At 48.8% G+C, this 16609-nt stretch overlaps 1 protein-coding gene across 1 annotated transcript; it reads right to left on the reverse strand.

Annotated features, from left to right (window-relative positions):
• Window positions 1-43: 43 nt before the first annotated feature.
• Window positions 44-16213, reverse strand: LOC115557635 (LIM domain and actin-binding protein 1). Its single transcript, XM_030375604.1, has 10 exons — window positions 15910-16213; window positions 13255-13388; window positions 12630-12672; window positions 9255-9989; window positions 5461-5512; window positions 5087-5184; window positions 4097-4163; window positions 3499-3527; window positions 3275-3408; window positions 44-2196 (listed from the first exon to the last, which is right to left on the reverse strand). Exons 2-10 carry the CDS (start codon window positions 13386-13388, stop codon window positions 1155-1157), a joined length of 2334 nt encoding a protein of 777 aa, XP_030231464.1. The 5' UTR covers window positions 15910-16213; the 3' UTR covers window positions 44-1154.
• Window positions 16214-16609: the final 396 nt, after the last annotated feature.

Below are 16609 nucleotides of genomic sequence, written 5' to 3' on the forward strand. Positions count from 1 at the left end.
AGAGCTGAGTCTGAGACTGCACAAAGTCAACATGAGATGCTGGTACTGTATAAATACATTTATTGCAATTGTCAAACTTCTATTTGCACAAAAACACAATGCAAAACATGTTTGGTCATTTGTAAAAATGTATAAAACATGAGTAGAGACTAATTAACATTTACCGTCACCATTTTACTGACATTTCAACCTGAAGATTGGAGATGAAGAAGACTGTTTTGGAATGGCTGAACATACCTTCAGTGTGTTCCTGAGTCCACATGCAGATCTAGTAATCACGGTTCTGCATGGAGCAGATCTAGAACGCGCGGTTCTGCATAGAGCCATGCTGCTTCTGAAGGCATCAATGTATATTTGGTTATGCATATTAACATTGAATAAATCTTGCAAAGAGTTTGTATAGATGGTGCTTGTTCAAGCCGTTGAGATATCGCACTGCAGAAGGAAATCAGATGGAGAATGCGTGCATTTTAATATTCTCCCTTGTTGATCATAAATAACAAAAAAGGCTGAGAAAACAGCGTGACATTTGTTTTAATGACTAATATTACGTTCATTAAATATCCTGTTTAGATTGTTAGTTTAACCTGTGCTCTTGGCAAATGGATCAGAAATCCGACCTCTTGCTTTTATATAGAAGTGTGTTATTAGTTTGGAGCCTGCTTCAGACGGCCAGGAGGTTTTCCAGCAGACGTGTGCGGAGATACGATCCTCTCTGGAGGCCTGCAGCACATTCAATCATGAAGGCACATCACATATTCAGAAACAGGAGGCAGAAAGAGGAGCACTAATTGCTAGTTTGAATCACTGTGTTATTACGTATCTGCCCATAATAACATACAATCATCATGGAAAATCAAGGCTCAAAAAAAGGGGGTTTAAAAGCAACTTTCATTTTTTGTTGACAATATATTCGATAGTCTTTTGGTCCCTCTACGGGCAGAACAGTTAAAGAGTAAGGGAAAGTGGGCTGCAGAAGAAGAGAAGAACCACAGAGCGAGATCCCCCGCCCCCCCCCCCCCCCCCCCCCGCTGCCAGGCAGGCATTCCCCTACATGGCCGGAGCTCCAGCGTGCCGAGACACCGAACGACACGTAACCGTAGAAACCATCCGCCGCAGCGGCCGCCGACCCAAACCGCGCTCCCCTCTCCCTCCTAATCGTCCTCCTCGTCCTCATAATAACGATTCCTCTTGATCTCATCCTCCACGCTCAGCTCCTCCTCGGCCCCGTCCGCCTCCTGCTCCTGCTCCGGCTCCCAGAAGCCCACATCCTGCGAGCTGCGGTCGGGGTCGGGCCGGGGGGCCGGGGAGGGGGGTGGCGAGGAGCCCGGGGAGCCGTCGGGGCTGGCGGGCCGGGCCGCTGGCTCCGGATCTCTTTCCACCGAGGCGGGGGCCTCCTCCCCCAGCGAGGCCCTCCCGCTCGCCACGTCCTCTCTGGGCGGCGCGCGGGCCTTCCTCCCTCTCCCCTCCTCCTCCTCCTCCTCCTCCTCCTCCTCTTCCTCCCGCGCCCCGGACGGGGGCCGGTTCTCCAGGGAGCCCCGGCGCTCCTGCAGGGCCTTGAGGGGCCCCTCCTCCCGGAGCCGCGGGGCCACTGTGAAGGGCCGGCAGCGCTCCTTCAGCGAGGAGCTCCTCCTCAGGCTCTTCAGCTCCGCCCGGTCCCCGCTGGGGTCGGGGGCCACGCCCTCGCCCTCCGGGGGCCACTTGGACCTCCAGGGCCGCCCCGCCCCTGCGCCGACCACGCCCTCGGCGTCGGTGGGGGGGAGGAGCTTCCTGGGGGCCCCGCCGGCGGGCGGGTCCTCGAGGCCGGGCGGCGGCCAGGCGATCCGCAGCCGCCGCGTCTCGGCGGGCTTCTCCGAGGGGAAGCGCTTCTCGGCGGCGGCGCCGGGCTGGGCGTGGCCGCCGGTCTCCAGGCGGGCCGTCAGGTCCGTCACCTTGACCTGGGGGGCGTCCTCCACGCTCTGGTCCTCCCGGTCGTCTGCGGCGGCGGCGGTCGGGGCGGGGCGGGGGGCGGGCGTCTCCTCGGGGTCCCGCTGTCGGGCGGGCTCGCCCTCGCCCTCGCCGTCGGCCTTGGGGGCCCACAGCTCCTTGTGGGGCCGGTGGCCGAAGCCCTCGTCGTAGTTGCCCTTGGCCTTGAACAGCTGGCTGAAGTGGGGCTTGCAGTAGACGTTGCCGTGGAGAGAGGCGTAGCTCCCCAGGCTGCAGAGCAGAGGGACGGAGACGAGGTCAAAACCCTGAGGGAGAGCTCTGGTTTGAAACCAGTATGGGGAGGCTGGTCTGACTTAAGGGGAGGCTAGGTGTGTTTTAAGGAGAGGCTCTGTCTGCCTTAAGGGGAGGCTAGGTGTGCTTTAAGGAGAGGCTCTGTCTGCCTTAAGGGGAGGCTAGGTGTGCTTTAAGGAGAGGTCTGCGTCAAGGGAAGGCTGGTCTGCCTTAAGGGGAGGCTAGGTGTGCGTTAAGGGAAGGCTCTGTCTGCCTTAAGGGGAGGGTCAGTCTGCCCTAATGCATGGCTAAGTGTGCGTTAAGGGAAGGCTACGTGTGCCTTACCAGAAGACTAGGTGTGTCTTAAGGTAAGGCTAGCTTTGCCTTAAGGAAGATCTGTGTGCCTAAAGGGAGGTCTCGGTGTGCCTTAAGGGAAGGCTCTGTGTGCCTTAAGCTTAGGCTAGGTGTACGTTAAGGGAAGGCTAGGTCTGCCTTAAAGGACGGCTAGGTGTGTCTTAAGGTAAAGCTAGGTTTACCTTAAGGAAGGCTGTGTGCCTAAAGGACGTCTAGGTGTGCCTTAAGGGAAGGCTTAAAGGACGGCTAGGTGTGTCCTTAGTGAATGCTCTGTGTCTTACTTGAAGGCTAGGCTAGATTTCCTTATAAACTTCATTAGAATTTGAATACATTTTCCTGGCCCAGGTTGGGATGGGGAGCTAGAGTATCGTATTGGACTCAGTTCCTGTTTACTATAATTAGTCGCTTTACTGTCAATGACTGGCTGCATTATTGAATAATCATTGGACATCATACAACAGCCTGCCTCATTTCAATACTTATTTTTGACGGATAACGTGGATAATGTGTCCTGGGCCTCATTATATATCCTGAGTAACAATATATTGTGCGTTTTCATATTCATTATCAATGCCTGCAACTTTAAATGGGTGTTCCTTGAATGGCTTGTTTTATGCTAACGTTGATGCTCACATTGATGCTAACGTCGATGCTAACATTGACGCTAATGTTGCGTACCTAATTCGGCTGGTGCTAAACACACAGGAGCTACATGCTAACCCACCTGAGCTTCATGCTGCAGTGGACGCAGCGGAAGCAGGTCTTGTGGTAGACGTGGAGGTCCGCCACCAGCTTCTCCAGGGGGTACACGGCCTTCAGACACGCGATGCACGTCTCTCTCACCGCCGGGCAGAACTTCTGACCGCACAAAGAACATATGTAGCATTTAGTACATCAGGATTAAAGAGACACGATGTTCGACTTTCAGCTGGTCTAGAGCGGTCTTACCCTGGACACCTTAGCCTGGTCCCCGTCTCCTGGAACAGATCCACACAACAGACTTTAAAACGCTGGCAGACACCACTTTACCAGAATCAGATTCTAATGAACGGTCCGTCCCCACAGTCAGCTCTGGTCTCATGAGCCATTTTTTATTTCACATTTAAAAGGCAAAACTGTTGACACGTGTTAAATTAAGCATGCTTACGCTCTTCTGATGAATTAATTACACTTAAATTGTGATTGAAACGAACAGAGGTCGTAAAAAAAGTGAAAGTAAAGTAACCGACCAGATCAATGTGTGCTGAGCGGATCTCTCCTGTCCGATCCAGGTTCTGTTTAATTAATGAGCCACTCATTAATTAATGAGCCACCAGGGGGCGAAGGACTCTGATAACCTCACACTCCGCAAGAGAAACTCACACTCACTCTGAGAACCACACACTCAGCAAGAGAAACTCAGTCACTAGGAGAACCTCACAGTCACTAGGAGAACCTCACAGTCACTAGGAGAACCTCACACTCACCCCAAGAACAACACACTCACCAGGAGCACCTCACAGTCACTAGGACAACCTCACTGTCACCAGGACAACCTCACACTTACCATTGCAGCCAAATGCACTTTTTTGAAGCGGAGACACTTTGTGAATTGTTGTCTCTGTGGCCTGGCCCTGAGGAGGAGACAACAACAGAACCTCAGGTCATTGTGTGTACTAGTGTGTAGTGTATATTATAGTGTGTGTCCTAGTGTAAACAGCAGACCAGCTAAAGTCTGGCCGAACTTCTCAGGGTCTGTTAATGTTTCATATCTTTGCCGTGTAGACTGTGCTACTATAAAGACACGTTAACATCCCTCTGGATGCTTCTTCCACCGTGGAATCACTTTCTCTTCGCTAAACTTTCTCCCAGCGAATCATTCCTTAGTGACTTTCCTTTGAGATGTTCCTCGGAGATGTTTCTCCAGCCAGATAATTGATGGGGGCAGGGCTGTGGACCTCTGCATGTGCAGTTTTCCCAAATGCTTGTCTGATGGTGGTTTAATTGCTCTGCTGAGAGCTCTTAAGTGACAGGGAACAAGGTGAACAAGTGCATACTTAAGGTTCGCACTTATTGTAAGTTGTACGCCCTGGCACTTAGAAATAGTACCTAGTACTTAAGCATCTTATCCTAGCTATCTTTGTTGTATACGGGGAATGGGTTAACCAAACAATTGTTAGTGCCACTTGGTTCTATGAACAACCTTACTGTACCGAAAGAGTTGTATTGTTGTTTCTCTTTCTTCTGACAAATGTTATTGTAAGTCGCTTTGGATAAAAGTGTCTGCTAAACGCCCTGAATGTAAATGTAACTCTCTGCAGTCTGCCCGATGTGGTGAGATCTACCTGTCATGTTTCAAGGCTTCGTAAATAGACTTGGGCTTCTGGCGATTATTCTGATAAACATGACTCTGCTAAAGCCCTTCAGACAATATTTGATAGTACTTTGAATAGTTCTTGATTCGCATGGTGGAGATGTCATTCATCAGACGCCCGCTGATTCTATGTCGTTCAAACACCGCCTCATGAATGAAAGTAGTGCGACAGGTTGGACTCACGGCTTTGGAGAGGCCCTGTTTGGAGATGGCCGCCTGGTACTTGGCCATTTTGTCCTTCAGGGACGGAGCCTCCTTCCCCCGAGCTGAGACCCCGATGGCTGAGACACAACAACACAGCGCAGACCGGAGTTCACTTTGGGTTTTTCACCCCCAACCTCACTGGGCGCGGTACCCAATGTCCGGGGCCGGTAGAACAGGGGTTCTACCGGCCCCGTCACCTGGATCCAAACCCACTCTGGGCTCACTCGCTTTGCATCAAGGCGTCGGCCATGACTAATCCAATTCGTCAATGTAAAACAATGGCATCTGCTTTGCAAGCATAATGTGCGTGTGTGCGTGCGTGTGTGCATGCGCGTGTGTGAGTGAGTATTTACCCCTGGGCTGGTCCATGTCCTCGGTGGAGGTCCTCCGCGCCCCCCTGGGCCCCTGGGTGAGAGAGAGCAACATGGTGAACCTCTCTGCGGCGGAGAGTAGGCTGAGTCTCCTCGACACTCACAGTCAACACCTGGCTGGAGCATTTCTACCCCGTGACATCATCGCCGGTCGTTGCTCAACACTCCCCTCCCCTCCTCCCTCTCATAACAGTCCACTTAGTTCATTCCATGCGTTAACTCAACCTACCTACCCCCCACCCACCTCCCTAACCCCCGTCGGTTGACCAATCGCAACCCTCCTTCAGCGTGAAGTCAGTAGGCAGAAGCTGGCTGCTCCTCAACACCCAGAAAGTGAAACCACGACAACAACCGAAAGAACCAGAACTTCTCCAAAATGAAGACCGTTCATACACTAAGGAGGCGGCTGCCGCCCTCCTATTGGCTGAGAGATAGCACCACAAACAGGATCCGGGGGTGTAAGGGAGGACGCGGCTGATCCGGTCCAACAGGTTGTTCCATTTCATTCCCAGGAGAGGAAAGGGCATCCTTGTTCAAAGACCACAATCGGCAGGCTGGACGCCATGTTGGATTCCAGAGAAGAGATCAGAGCAGAGCTCCGAGCAGAGCTCTGAGCAGAGCCTTCCGGGGCGGCGTGTGGCTCAGGAGGTAGAGCGGGTTGGGCCGGTAACCGGATGGTTGCCAATAGTTCGATCCCCGGCTGCCCCTGGCTGAGTGTCGAGGTGTCCCTGAGCGAGACGTCTCACCCAGACTGCTCCCGACGAGTTGGCTGTCGCATTGCATGGTTGACTCCACCGTCGGTGTGTGAATGTGCGCATGAATGGGTGAATGTGTGCATGAACGGGTGAATGCGCATGAGCGGGTGAATGTGTGCATGGATGGCTGAATGTGCGCATGCCATGCATGGGTGAATGTTAGGCGATTTTGTAAAGCACTTTGAGTGGCCACTGGTTGAGAAAGCGCTGTAAGAAGCAGTCCATTTACCATTCAAACCACAAAAAGCTATGCTCGATATAGGACCAGCATAGCGGTCAACTGACCGAGGCAGGTCCTCCCCAGGGGAAACACAGTCCTGCTGAGCTCATGTCCTCTGGCAGGAGAGACGTCTCAAAGGAACGCATCTGCTGGTGAAGCAGTCACCGCCTGTGAGGTGGGGGACTTTAGGGGTGAATCACCGTTGACCCCGGGGTTGGAGGGAAACCATGACACGCAGAGAAGGGACGGGTGAGCTGATGGTTGGTCTGAGAGCGAGACGCGATGGCGTTTTATCTGACACGAGGTCAGTGAGCTGAGCAAGACTGAACATGGGGGGGGGGGGGGGTTTCGTACGGTGGTACGCTGGTGTAGTGAAGTGGCCTTTGAGACGCTGAGGTCATCTGTGTTCTCGTGGACCGAGGCGGACGCAGGCCGGGGCCTGGTCTGAAATGTCAAGCCGGTGTCGACAATGCGCTTGAGGTTAGAAAAACATTCGGCTGCTTCGACCGCCGCGTGTTCGAAACAAAGCCAACCGTTTTTAAAAATAGTTTAGTTATTGTGTGTGTGGAAATGAGCTCATAGGCCGGAGCGAGTGAAAAGTACTTTCTGTTTTTGGACGCTGTTTTTCATTACTGGTGTAAGAACCAGACTATTAAACAGAATTGCATGGCGGCCAGACCATAAACACGAGTCGCTCAGGACCTTTGAGCTCATGTATAACGCAATACACACTTCCCATTACACCAGGATCCCATGATTCACACCAATCTAGTGTGTGTGTGTGTGTGTGTGTGTGTGTGTGTGTGTGTGTGTGTGTGTGTGTCAGGCTTATCAGTAATCCCAGACACACATGAGTACGGAAAGGAATCAGAACAATTAAACCCCCCCCCCCCTCCTTCCCCAGTCTATGGTTATTCTTTACTGTCCACCTCAGATTTAATTGATCATAAAAACCAGCGCAGACCTAAAGCAGGCTTTATTGAACCAGGGGGATTGGTTGTTGGAGAGGAAGGTTTCACAATCAATACCTCACCCCTTGTGTAATCACAAGAAGATGTGTAACCACTACTGAGTACACAGTCAGCGTGTTTGTTAATATGCAAACCGAGCAGTTTGAAGCTGCTTCTCTTCCTGACAGGGAGCGCTTGTCATAGCCTGCAGAGAGTCGACCACGTAGCAACACGATTCCTCTTTCCCTTGTAAAGATTACAACATCGCCAGAGTCATCTCGCTTCCAGTGAAGCTTAATAACAGGAAGACAAACAAACTGCCGGCTCCATAGAAACCGATGCTACGCTCAACAAGCTAACAAAAAGGCAAATGCAGGATAAGAACTATACTGATTACTGGGATGTGGCGTCTGTAGGACCGGACGGTATTCCCGTAAACTAAAGTTGAAAGTGATTTGAACCTTGAGGCGAGCTCACCACACAAACCAGCTATGATGTTATGGACACATCGGGACACGTTGCCCCGACGTCCAGACTAACACCTGAACACGCCGAGAACGACATAAAGAATCAGGATGAGGCAGGGAGCAGGAGGTGGCAGGTAGTAAGAGCCAGGGAGCAGGAGGTGGGATGAGGCAGTGAGGAGGAGGTATGAGGCTGGTGTCTGTATGAGGCAGTGAGAAGGAGGTATGAGGCAGGTGTAGGTATGAGGCAGGTGTCTGTATGAGGCAGTGAGAAGGAGGTATGAGGCAGGGTTCAGGGTTCAGGGACTGATCAGGGAACACAGGAACATTCATGACCCTGGGCTGTATGGAGATGAGCTGAACTGGATCTGAGCCCAACATACCGGAACGCCTTATCTTTAGAGTGAAATGCTCTGTAGGGGTTTTAATGTTTGGTTTGTTGGGTCTTGGTTGTTATTACTGATTCAAATAGGTCGACCTTGTGAGTTATCAAATAGTCCACGAACGGAGCAGAGATCCAACATGCAAAGTAACACCTGCCGTGTAACTATACTGCACAATACTTTTGACTCTATTTAAATGATTTCTCGTATTGATGTTGATGTAGTGCGTTAAAACTGAGCCACACATTTCGTATCACGCCACAACCCAACACGGGCGAAAAGGCTTTCACTGAAAAGGAACCAGGGTCAGGAGATGCTCTCGCTCTCATGTGGTTTCCAAAGTAGCGGCTGCGCTTTGACAAACAACGTCTGCGTAAATTCCACCGTGATCTTTGTGGTCACAGTTGAAGCCCACGAGGGCTAAAGATGACCTACATAAAACCAGAACAGGGACACATGTAGGCTCACCACAGCCCCAGACAAAAGGCTTGGTTTACGAGGGGAAATCCTGAAAGTTGTCGCTGTTCCCCCGTCATGGGTGAGGGACGGCGTGGAGCTTGCCACATCAGCTTGCGTAGGAATAGTTCCGTTTTTTGGTTTCACTAAGGGTCCTCCCTGGCTTTAAAATGCAACGATATTTAGAGAAAACTACAATGTGAACGTTAATGGAATACCTTGTCAGAAGCTAATTCATCTAAAGGCAGGATTGTCTTAACTCAATCTATGAAGAAAGCCAAGAGTAATTTACGAGGGAAAAGTGTAGTCGTCTTTCTTGTTCAAACAGCGACCACTGAACCCTGCTAATTATGTTGTCATGATAACAAGGAACGGATGGGACACAATGCTACTTAGAATGTGCTGTTTTGCTGTGTATGAGCATGTGCCTGCGTGTGTGTGTGTGTGTGTGTGTGTGTGTGTGTGTGTGTGTGTGTGTGTGTGTGTGTGTGTGTGTGTGTGTGTGTGTGTGTGTGTGTGTGTGTGAGCGCCGGTATGTAAATTCTTACCTTGGTTTCGCCCTTTTCAAACTTCATCTTCAGATTGTTGAGGGCCAAACTAGTTTTCTCCTCTGAGGGCGTGGGGCTGGACACCGCCTGCTCCTCCACCTCCTCCACCTTCTCCGAGCTCTCGCTGGGTCTGCGCTCCACCTTCTCCATCTCCTCCACCTTCTCCGAGCTCTCGCTGGGTCTGCGCTCCACCTTCTCCATCTCCTCCACCTTCTCCGAGCTCTCGCTGGGTCTGCGCTCCACCTTCTCCATCTCCTCCACCTTCTCCGAGCTCTCGCTGGGTCTGCGCTCCAGCTTCTCCATCTTCTTCACCCTCTCTGAGCTCTCGCTGGGTCTGCGCTCCAGCTTCTCCACCTTCTCCACCTTCTCTGAGCTCTCACTGGGTCTGCGCTCCAGCTTCTCCACCTTCTCCACCTTCTCAATCCCGTTCCTCCGTTCCTTCACGGCGGCGGCGGTCGGGGCGGCTGCCGTCGAGAGCTGGGAGCGGCTGACTGTCTCCAGGCTGTCCTGAGGACTCACTGGTCCCGGGGACTGGGACTGCGGAGGGCTGGGAGTGGTGGGAGCGGTGGGAGTGGGCTTGGGCAGGGCAGCAGGAACCGGGATCGAGAGAGGTCTCGGCCTCGGGGGAAGGAGAGAGGGCTTGCCACGAAGAGGAGGAGGTCCTTCCTGCTCCCAGCGCTTCTTCAACACGCTCAGGCCTCCGGACTTCACCGCCGGCTTGGAGCTCACAAAGGGCTGCAGGGGAGAGAAGAGGACTTTAGTGGTGAGAGAAGAACCCCCAGTACACACGAGGAAAAAAAAAACAGGGTTAAAAGGATTCGTAAAAACATACTACATACTTCTGGGAGTATGTTGGAGTTATAACGAACACGTGGTAAAAAAATTGTCAAACATTAAGTGCTAAATGAAAACCAGCGCAGCAGCGGAGGACAGGAAATGAGGATGGAAACTGTGCGCATTCCGGCCCCGCTTTAAAGTGATGAGCGCCCGGGCAAGCAGCTGCTCTGAGGAGTCATCCAGGAAATGGGAGGGCTTTCCCTGTTCAAGTTAGCCGCACATGGGCTGCTAGGGAGAGTTGCGTTCAAGATGAGACTTAAAGAGCTGCGATGCAGACTCATTTCGCTCCACATTCCACTCAAAACGTGAACTTCATTTACCCCCTAGAAGACAAGAGAAGGCCTCTTCCCCTAGGCTCCTCCAGGAAGACATCTAGGCATTATGAAACAGCCCAGCGACTGTCTGGCACGCATAACAAACCGCCTTGTTAACCAGATGATTGAGTTCAGTTGAACACATCCCTAATCTGCCTGCTTCATAAAGTACTTCCTATTTTATATCTGTGAAGGACTTTCTTAAAGCTTAAATTAACAAATCAACTACATGGACGGAACAAAGCTCCCTCGCATGATATCTCAATATACCTTTAACCTAAATTGTGTTGAAAGTAATCAATGAAGTTTCCAAAATCGCACAGCCTCAGCCTGGCGAGCATTTACAAACACCTTAATAGGAGGAGGAGGCTAACAAACAAGGAAGCCAGAGGCGGCAGCCACTAAGAGCTAGCGGATCAGGGAAGCAGCCACATACACTGGGAACAGATGTACAGGCTCTGTCTTTGTGCGTCCAGCCCTGGGCAGGGGAACGGACAGGGACAATGAGAACATTGTCTGCGCTTTTGTGAAGAAAAAACCCCCGTCAACCCCGTCTCAAGGCGAGGGGAAGGTGTGATCATACCAGGAGCACAAGGGAAGAAAAGGAAGGAAGTCATCCCCAACGTTACTACACTCACTGGAGGAAGGCGCCCAACCCTGCAACACTCCTGGACCGGCGACGGAGAGAGAGGGAGGGAGGGAGAGAGGGAGAGAGAGAGAGACAGGGAGAGAGAGGGTGGGTGAGAGACAGGGAGGGAGAAAGAGGGAGGGAGAGAGAGAGAGGGACGGAGAGAGGGAGGGACAGAGGGAGGGAGAGGGGGAGGGAGAGCGAGGGACGGAGAGAGGGAGGGAGAGAGAGAAGGGAGCGACCCAGGAAACCAGATCAGGAAATTATGCATTCAGGAAATGTTAACTCTTTCTTGCGCCGCTCAGCGCCGTTTTCTTTTTCCAACAAATGTATTTGAATCTAAAATACAGAAACATCCACATGAATACGTAGGGCATGTGATACTGTGTTTCAAAGATAGCCTACACTGTACACTTGGTGTGATGATGTGAATTGTTTCAGGAATATTGTTGATTGTTTATCTACAGGTTGAACGTTTCACCAGTCAGATATCTGACAATGACCAAAACCATGGATATGGTATAATTATCAAACTATAGGAGTACATAGAAACATCTCTTGCCTGCCTTCAGCCCCCCAATAGAAACAGATCTAACGTGGGACATATTCAACGCGTAGGTGTTACACCCCTGGTTAACGTAAGCCACCAACAACATCAACAACATTACCTTAAACTCTGACATGTTAGCCGCTCCTTATTAAACTTATCATTTATTAATGACTTTCTTCCAACTCGACAAGACAAAGGGAGCCCGGGCTATCGGATAACACCAGGGGGATTAGGATTATCTGCTCGTCCGTTAAAACAAGTAGCCAATAAGAAGTCAGTCGGCAGCCGACGTGTGTGTGTGTGTGTGTGTGTGTGTGTGTGTGTGTGTGTGTGTGTGTGTGTGTGTGTGTGTGTGTGTGTGTGTGTGTGTGTGTGTGTGTGTGTGTGTGTGTGTGTGTGCGTGTGCGTGTGTGAAGCCTGGATGGTCCTCTGTAGATGTCGAGTCACCCTCTGCTGGATCATGCGTGTGTCTAGTGCACCTGCATCACTGCGTGGGACAATGTCCTGGTTTGTTAGTAAGGATTGATAGTGTGCCTTACAGGAGGCTTGTTCACTATATATTGATATAGCGTCTTACATGAGGCTTGTTCTTGTTCACTATATATTGATACATAGCATTTTACAATGACGCATGTTGTTGTTCACTATAGATTGATACAGAGTGTCTTACATGAAGCTTGTTCACTATGGATTGATACGAGTGTCTTACATGCAGCTTGTTCACTATAGATTGATACGAGTGTCTTACATGAAGCTAGTTCATTATAGATTGATACGGAGCGTCCTACATGAAGCTTGTTCCCTATAGATAGATACGGAGCGTCCTACATGAAGCTTGTTCACTATAGATTGATACAAGTGTCTTACATGAGGCTTGCTCACTATAGATTGATACAGAGCGTCTGGTAATAAGCCATCAGCTCATACTTCAGAACGTACAAATCTTAATAAATACGGATTAATAACTATCGCTGCTCAGAAACATTGTTGTTGTAACATTGGATTAGTGAATCTCGTCTTCAGGTCCAGGCAGACTGAGTTCTTACTTTTTTCTTCTCAGCGTTGGACTCCTCGGCAGCCTTCTGATATCTGTGGACCAGAGAGAGAGAACAACACTGACATCTGCTGAGCTCACAGAGACATGCAAGTGGAGAGCAGGAAGAGTGAGTCTCTGCTGCTAAGATGCAGTAGCTCGGTATCTCGGATTGAACTGTTACAATGACAAACATATTCCTTAATCTTCTGTGCACACCATCCAGACGTGTTTTATAAACGTGGTCAGGCAGCGTTGGGGTTGGGGTCGTTTTGATCTGAGCTTTGGGCCTTCTCAGCCTCATGCAAGTCTCTTTGGGTGAAACCATCCACTAGATTAATGAATGTAAAGTACAACCCTCGTAAAGAGCTAAAGACTGATGGAATTGACCATCATCTAATTAAAAAAAGGTACTTTATTATCAACTCCCTTATTCTTAACTTTCTTTAACTGTTTATGTGGAAAGAAAACCAAATAAAATCAGGTATTAAATGAGATGATAGTTAATATCCGGGATATCTCCCAAGACATTTTAGAAGCCATCATAAAGACATATATCCATACATATATGTACAGAGGTATAATCACATCAATAGTGTGTTCAGTAATGTCATGTGCGTCGTCACGGCTCCTCCCACCTGGAGAAGCGCTCCACCATGGCGTTGCTCCGCCCGCGGCCGCTGACCAGAGACAGCTCCCGGGCCGTCACCCGGAGAGACTGGGAGGCCCAGCCGCCGCGGTTAAACGGACCGCCACTCTCCATCTCTGCCATCTGAAACACACACACACACGGGCATCCATTATTAAGCTGGGGCCTGACCAGCTGCTCACCGCTAGATACTCGCGCTTGAACGTACACGAGGACTGCACTGGAGTTCACTGGAAACCGTTTATGAGTTTTAACTTTTACTTATTTACAAGCACTGAAACAATGTTTGAATCGCCCTTTTTCAAATCAGCCAAACGAATTGGCTTTCTCAGTCATTATTAATGTTGAATACTGTTTTTTATAATAAATCCACGGTTATAATAGAGAGCGCAGACTTTGATGATGTGGTCATTAAATATAAATGTGTATCAGCCAATGGGAGTCCATTCTCTTGTAGGTGTCAGTTACTGAGTTGCAGCAGGACTGGTAAGTACCAGGATTCCTTCGTATTTAATAAACCGTCACCATGCAGGCACTTGTTCCTCTAGACGCTATTCCTGATGTCATTGAGAGTCCTCTATGTGGAGTGAGACTCTTACGGTGTTACGACATGGTACATGTTTCAACACGAAGATGTTTATTTGTGGGGACATTTTTATTTCAGTGTTAACGTGGATAAGCAACAATTATTTTCTTGCTCGTGCAGATATTAAGCCAGTGAACTCTTCTTTTGGACGCCAATATCTCAGATATAATGTGATAAATACCAACAAAAACTTTTTTCTTTGAGTAACATTTGTTAACAAATAGGTGGAGGGACCGTCCTTTTTGGAAGTATTTCAACCCTGAACCCAGTAAAAACTCAAATCTTGCCTACCTTGATCGACAGATGGTAAAACGTGTAAGAAGCTAAGTGCTACCCTTCCCGCCTTACTGTGTCATTATTCAGACTCTGGGCTAGATACCATGCAAAGGAGCTATGTTTACTACAGAAAATCTGAAATCCCTGCACTACCAGAACTAGATTGTTGCACAGAGACTCATACACACAGAATGACACAGAAGGCTGGTGTTCCACTCCGACAAACATATACTTATACGACCCGAAGCCTAGACAGACAGATTATAAGCCTCAGACAGAGTCTTCTGGCTCAAGGCACAGGACCACCTTTTTCAAATATTTAGCATGCGATAAAAGGTGAGTTATTTGAAGATAATTTGCAGTGTGTTCCGTCTGTGCCTGCACGGTTGCGTTGACACACTCTTATTACATTATCATTTGGAGACAAACATAATGTGGACTTTGGAATTGACTAGATGGCAACCAGAGTTTGATTTGTATTCTGATGAATCACTCTTAAACATTGTCCGACTGTCACTATTCTTCATTCATAACACATTAGTCCAGGCGAGTCCAAAAAAGACAAACAAAGAAAGGCAGAAAATAGATTATGCTATTCCACTCTCCTTGTCCACACTAAGTATGAAGCCCAGAGGTGAAATGGATTTGGTGTGACCTCTTGATTGAAAGTGCCCGAAGATGTACACGGAAATGCCTTTCCTGAAATCGTAATTCAAGCAATAGGGGAATTATTGTCTAGTTCTGAGGTCCGGTAATGTTTGATTGTTTCTGACTCCAGTGTCAGATTACATTGATATCTAAACCTACAGATTACATTGTGTTCGGTGGATCTGTTTGACTGTTCCAAAACTAATCAAGTGTGTTTATTAGTGCAACGGAGACAGTGGAATAAAACTAATGTTTCCCAACGTGGAAACATAATCTATGGTGGTTTAATGGAGATGAGGTCATAAACTGAGTGACCAGCCCATTCCTTTATGGCAGTTCAAGCAGCCAAAATGATCACATCTTACCCTTAGCTTTGGTGTTTTGCTTCATGTTAGATGGTATCTTTCTGTGTTTCCTACGTCTTAAAGTCCACACAAATATTAACATAAGGATTGAGTGATTAACTTTACTTAAGAAATGAAGGCCACAACTTGTTGCTTAAGGCTTTCGCAGTTTAGTTATCACTGAAAATCTTAGTATATGTAAGTATATTTTTCTTTGAATCTGAAGTTTCTGTGGTATAATGTATAGTATAACCCATATATAAAACACATTTAGTAATGTTTAAGCATTTCATCAAAAACTCTCAATCAATATTGCTGGCCTGAACCAAAACAAAATGACCATGACGTCGTCATTGTAAGTAAATCTTGTTTTCCATAGTAGTTTAGGTGTGTACATGTTTTGAATGTAAGAATAGAAATGCAAATGCAGCCCTTAAAAGGCGCTCAGTGTTTCGGCAGGGGAGGGATAGGCTACTGATGGGTCAATATTAGTTGGTTACACAACGTCATTAAAAAACAATACCATTTGGTTTTAAAGTTGAAAGTTGAACTTCTCCTTTACTGAGACGACCTAAAGGTCGGCAGGTGGATTTAAGGGATATTGCATATAGGCTGTGTTTTACAAAGACGTTAGTCTGGTAAAACGAGAAGGGATCCACTGGACCGAAACAAAAGCCTCCACCAACGGGTTATAACCGAGGCCTGCTCCTAACACATGCAGCTCTAATACTGATTATTTACAAGCCATTTTCGCCACACTTTGGCTCTCTTATATTTAGCTTTATCTTACCTTTCAGCCCTTCTGGTGAGTCACTCGTTCTCATGAAACCTTGACACCTGACACCTACTGCGGGAGTCTTCTGAGTATCCAAGGTGGAGCGAGCTGGGCATAAAGGTGTGTGGGAGGGAGCACAGGTCATGTGATCAGCTCCACCAATGGGAGGAGGCATCGCGTTCTCCTTACCTGGTTTCATATCTGTGTGTGTAGATCCTAGATGGGCAAAATTTACACGCATCGTATCTGTGTGTGTGTGTGTGTGTGTGTGTGTGTGTGTGTGTGTGTGTGTGTGTGTGTGTGTGTGTGTGTGTGTGTGTGTGTGTGCGTGTGTGCGTGCGTGCGTGTGTGCGTGTGTGCGTGCGTGCGTGCGTGTGTGTGTGTGTGTGTTTGTAAAAATGCCTTATAGGTTGTATATAGGTAATGCAACTTGTCTATCCTAACAGGACTGCAGCCGGCCCCCTGGCTAAAGAGGGCTGTGGGTAAATGAACAGCCGTGGAGGGAACAGTGTGTCCCCGGGTTAATTATTGAGCTGGATCCAGACACCACGGGATCTTGGCCAGACTTTTTTTTTTTTTTATTATTATTGCTATTTAACATCAGACTCCTCCTTCTTAGCGCACCTTTAAACTTTAAAATGACAAAGGACAGGAAGGCTTGTAGGTGTATGGTTTGAGTTGCGTAGGCCTACTTTTAGGACTCAACCCTGGGCGT

Source organism: Gadus morhua, chromosome 13 (assembly GCF_902167405.1).
Source record: "Gadus morhua chromosome 13, gadMor3.0, whole genome shotgun sequence".
Classification (NCBI taxonomy): Eukaryota; Metazoa; Chordata; class Actinopteri; order Gadiformes; family Gadidae; genus Gadus; species Gadus morhua.

What these genes read in the sequence shown, in the direction of transcription:
- LOC115557635 (XM_030375604.1), bottom strand. Translation starts at nt 13,388, where the DNA reads ATGGCAGAGATGGAGAGTGGCGGTCCGTTTAACCGCGGCGGCTGGGCC. An exon ending in TTGAAAAGGGCGAAACCAAG is followed by an intron (nt 5,513 to 9,254) that starts GTAAGAATTTAC and finishes TCTCTCACCCAG; the next exon opens with GGGCCCAGGGGGGCGCGGAG. An exon ending in AAGTGCATTTGGCTGCAATG is followed by an intron (nt 3,528 to 4,096) that starts GTAAGTGTGAGG and finishes GATCTGTTCCAG; the next exon opens with GAGACGGGGACCAGGCTAAG.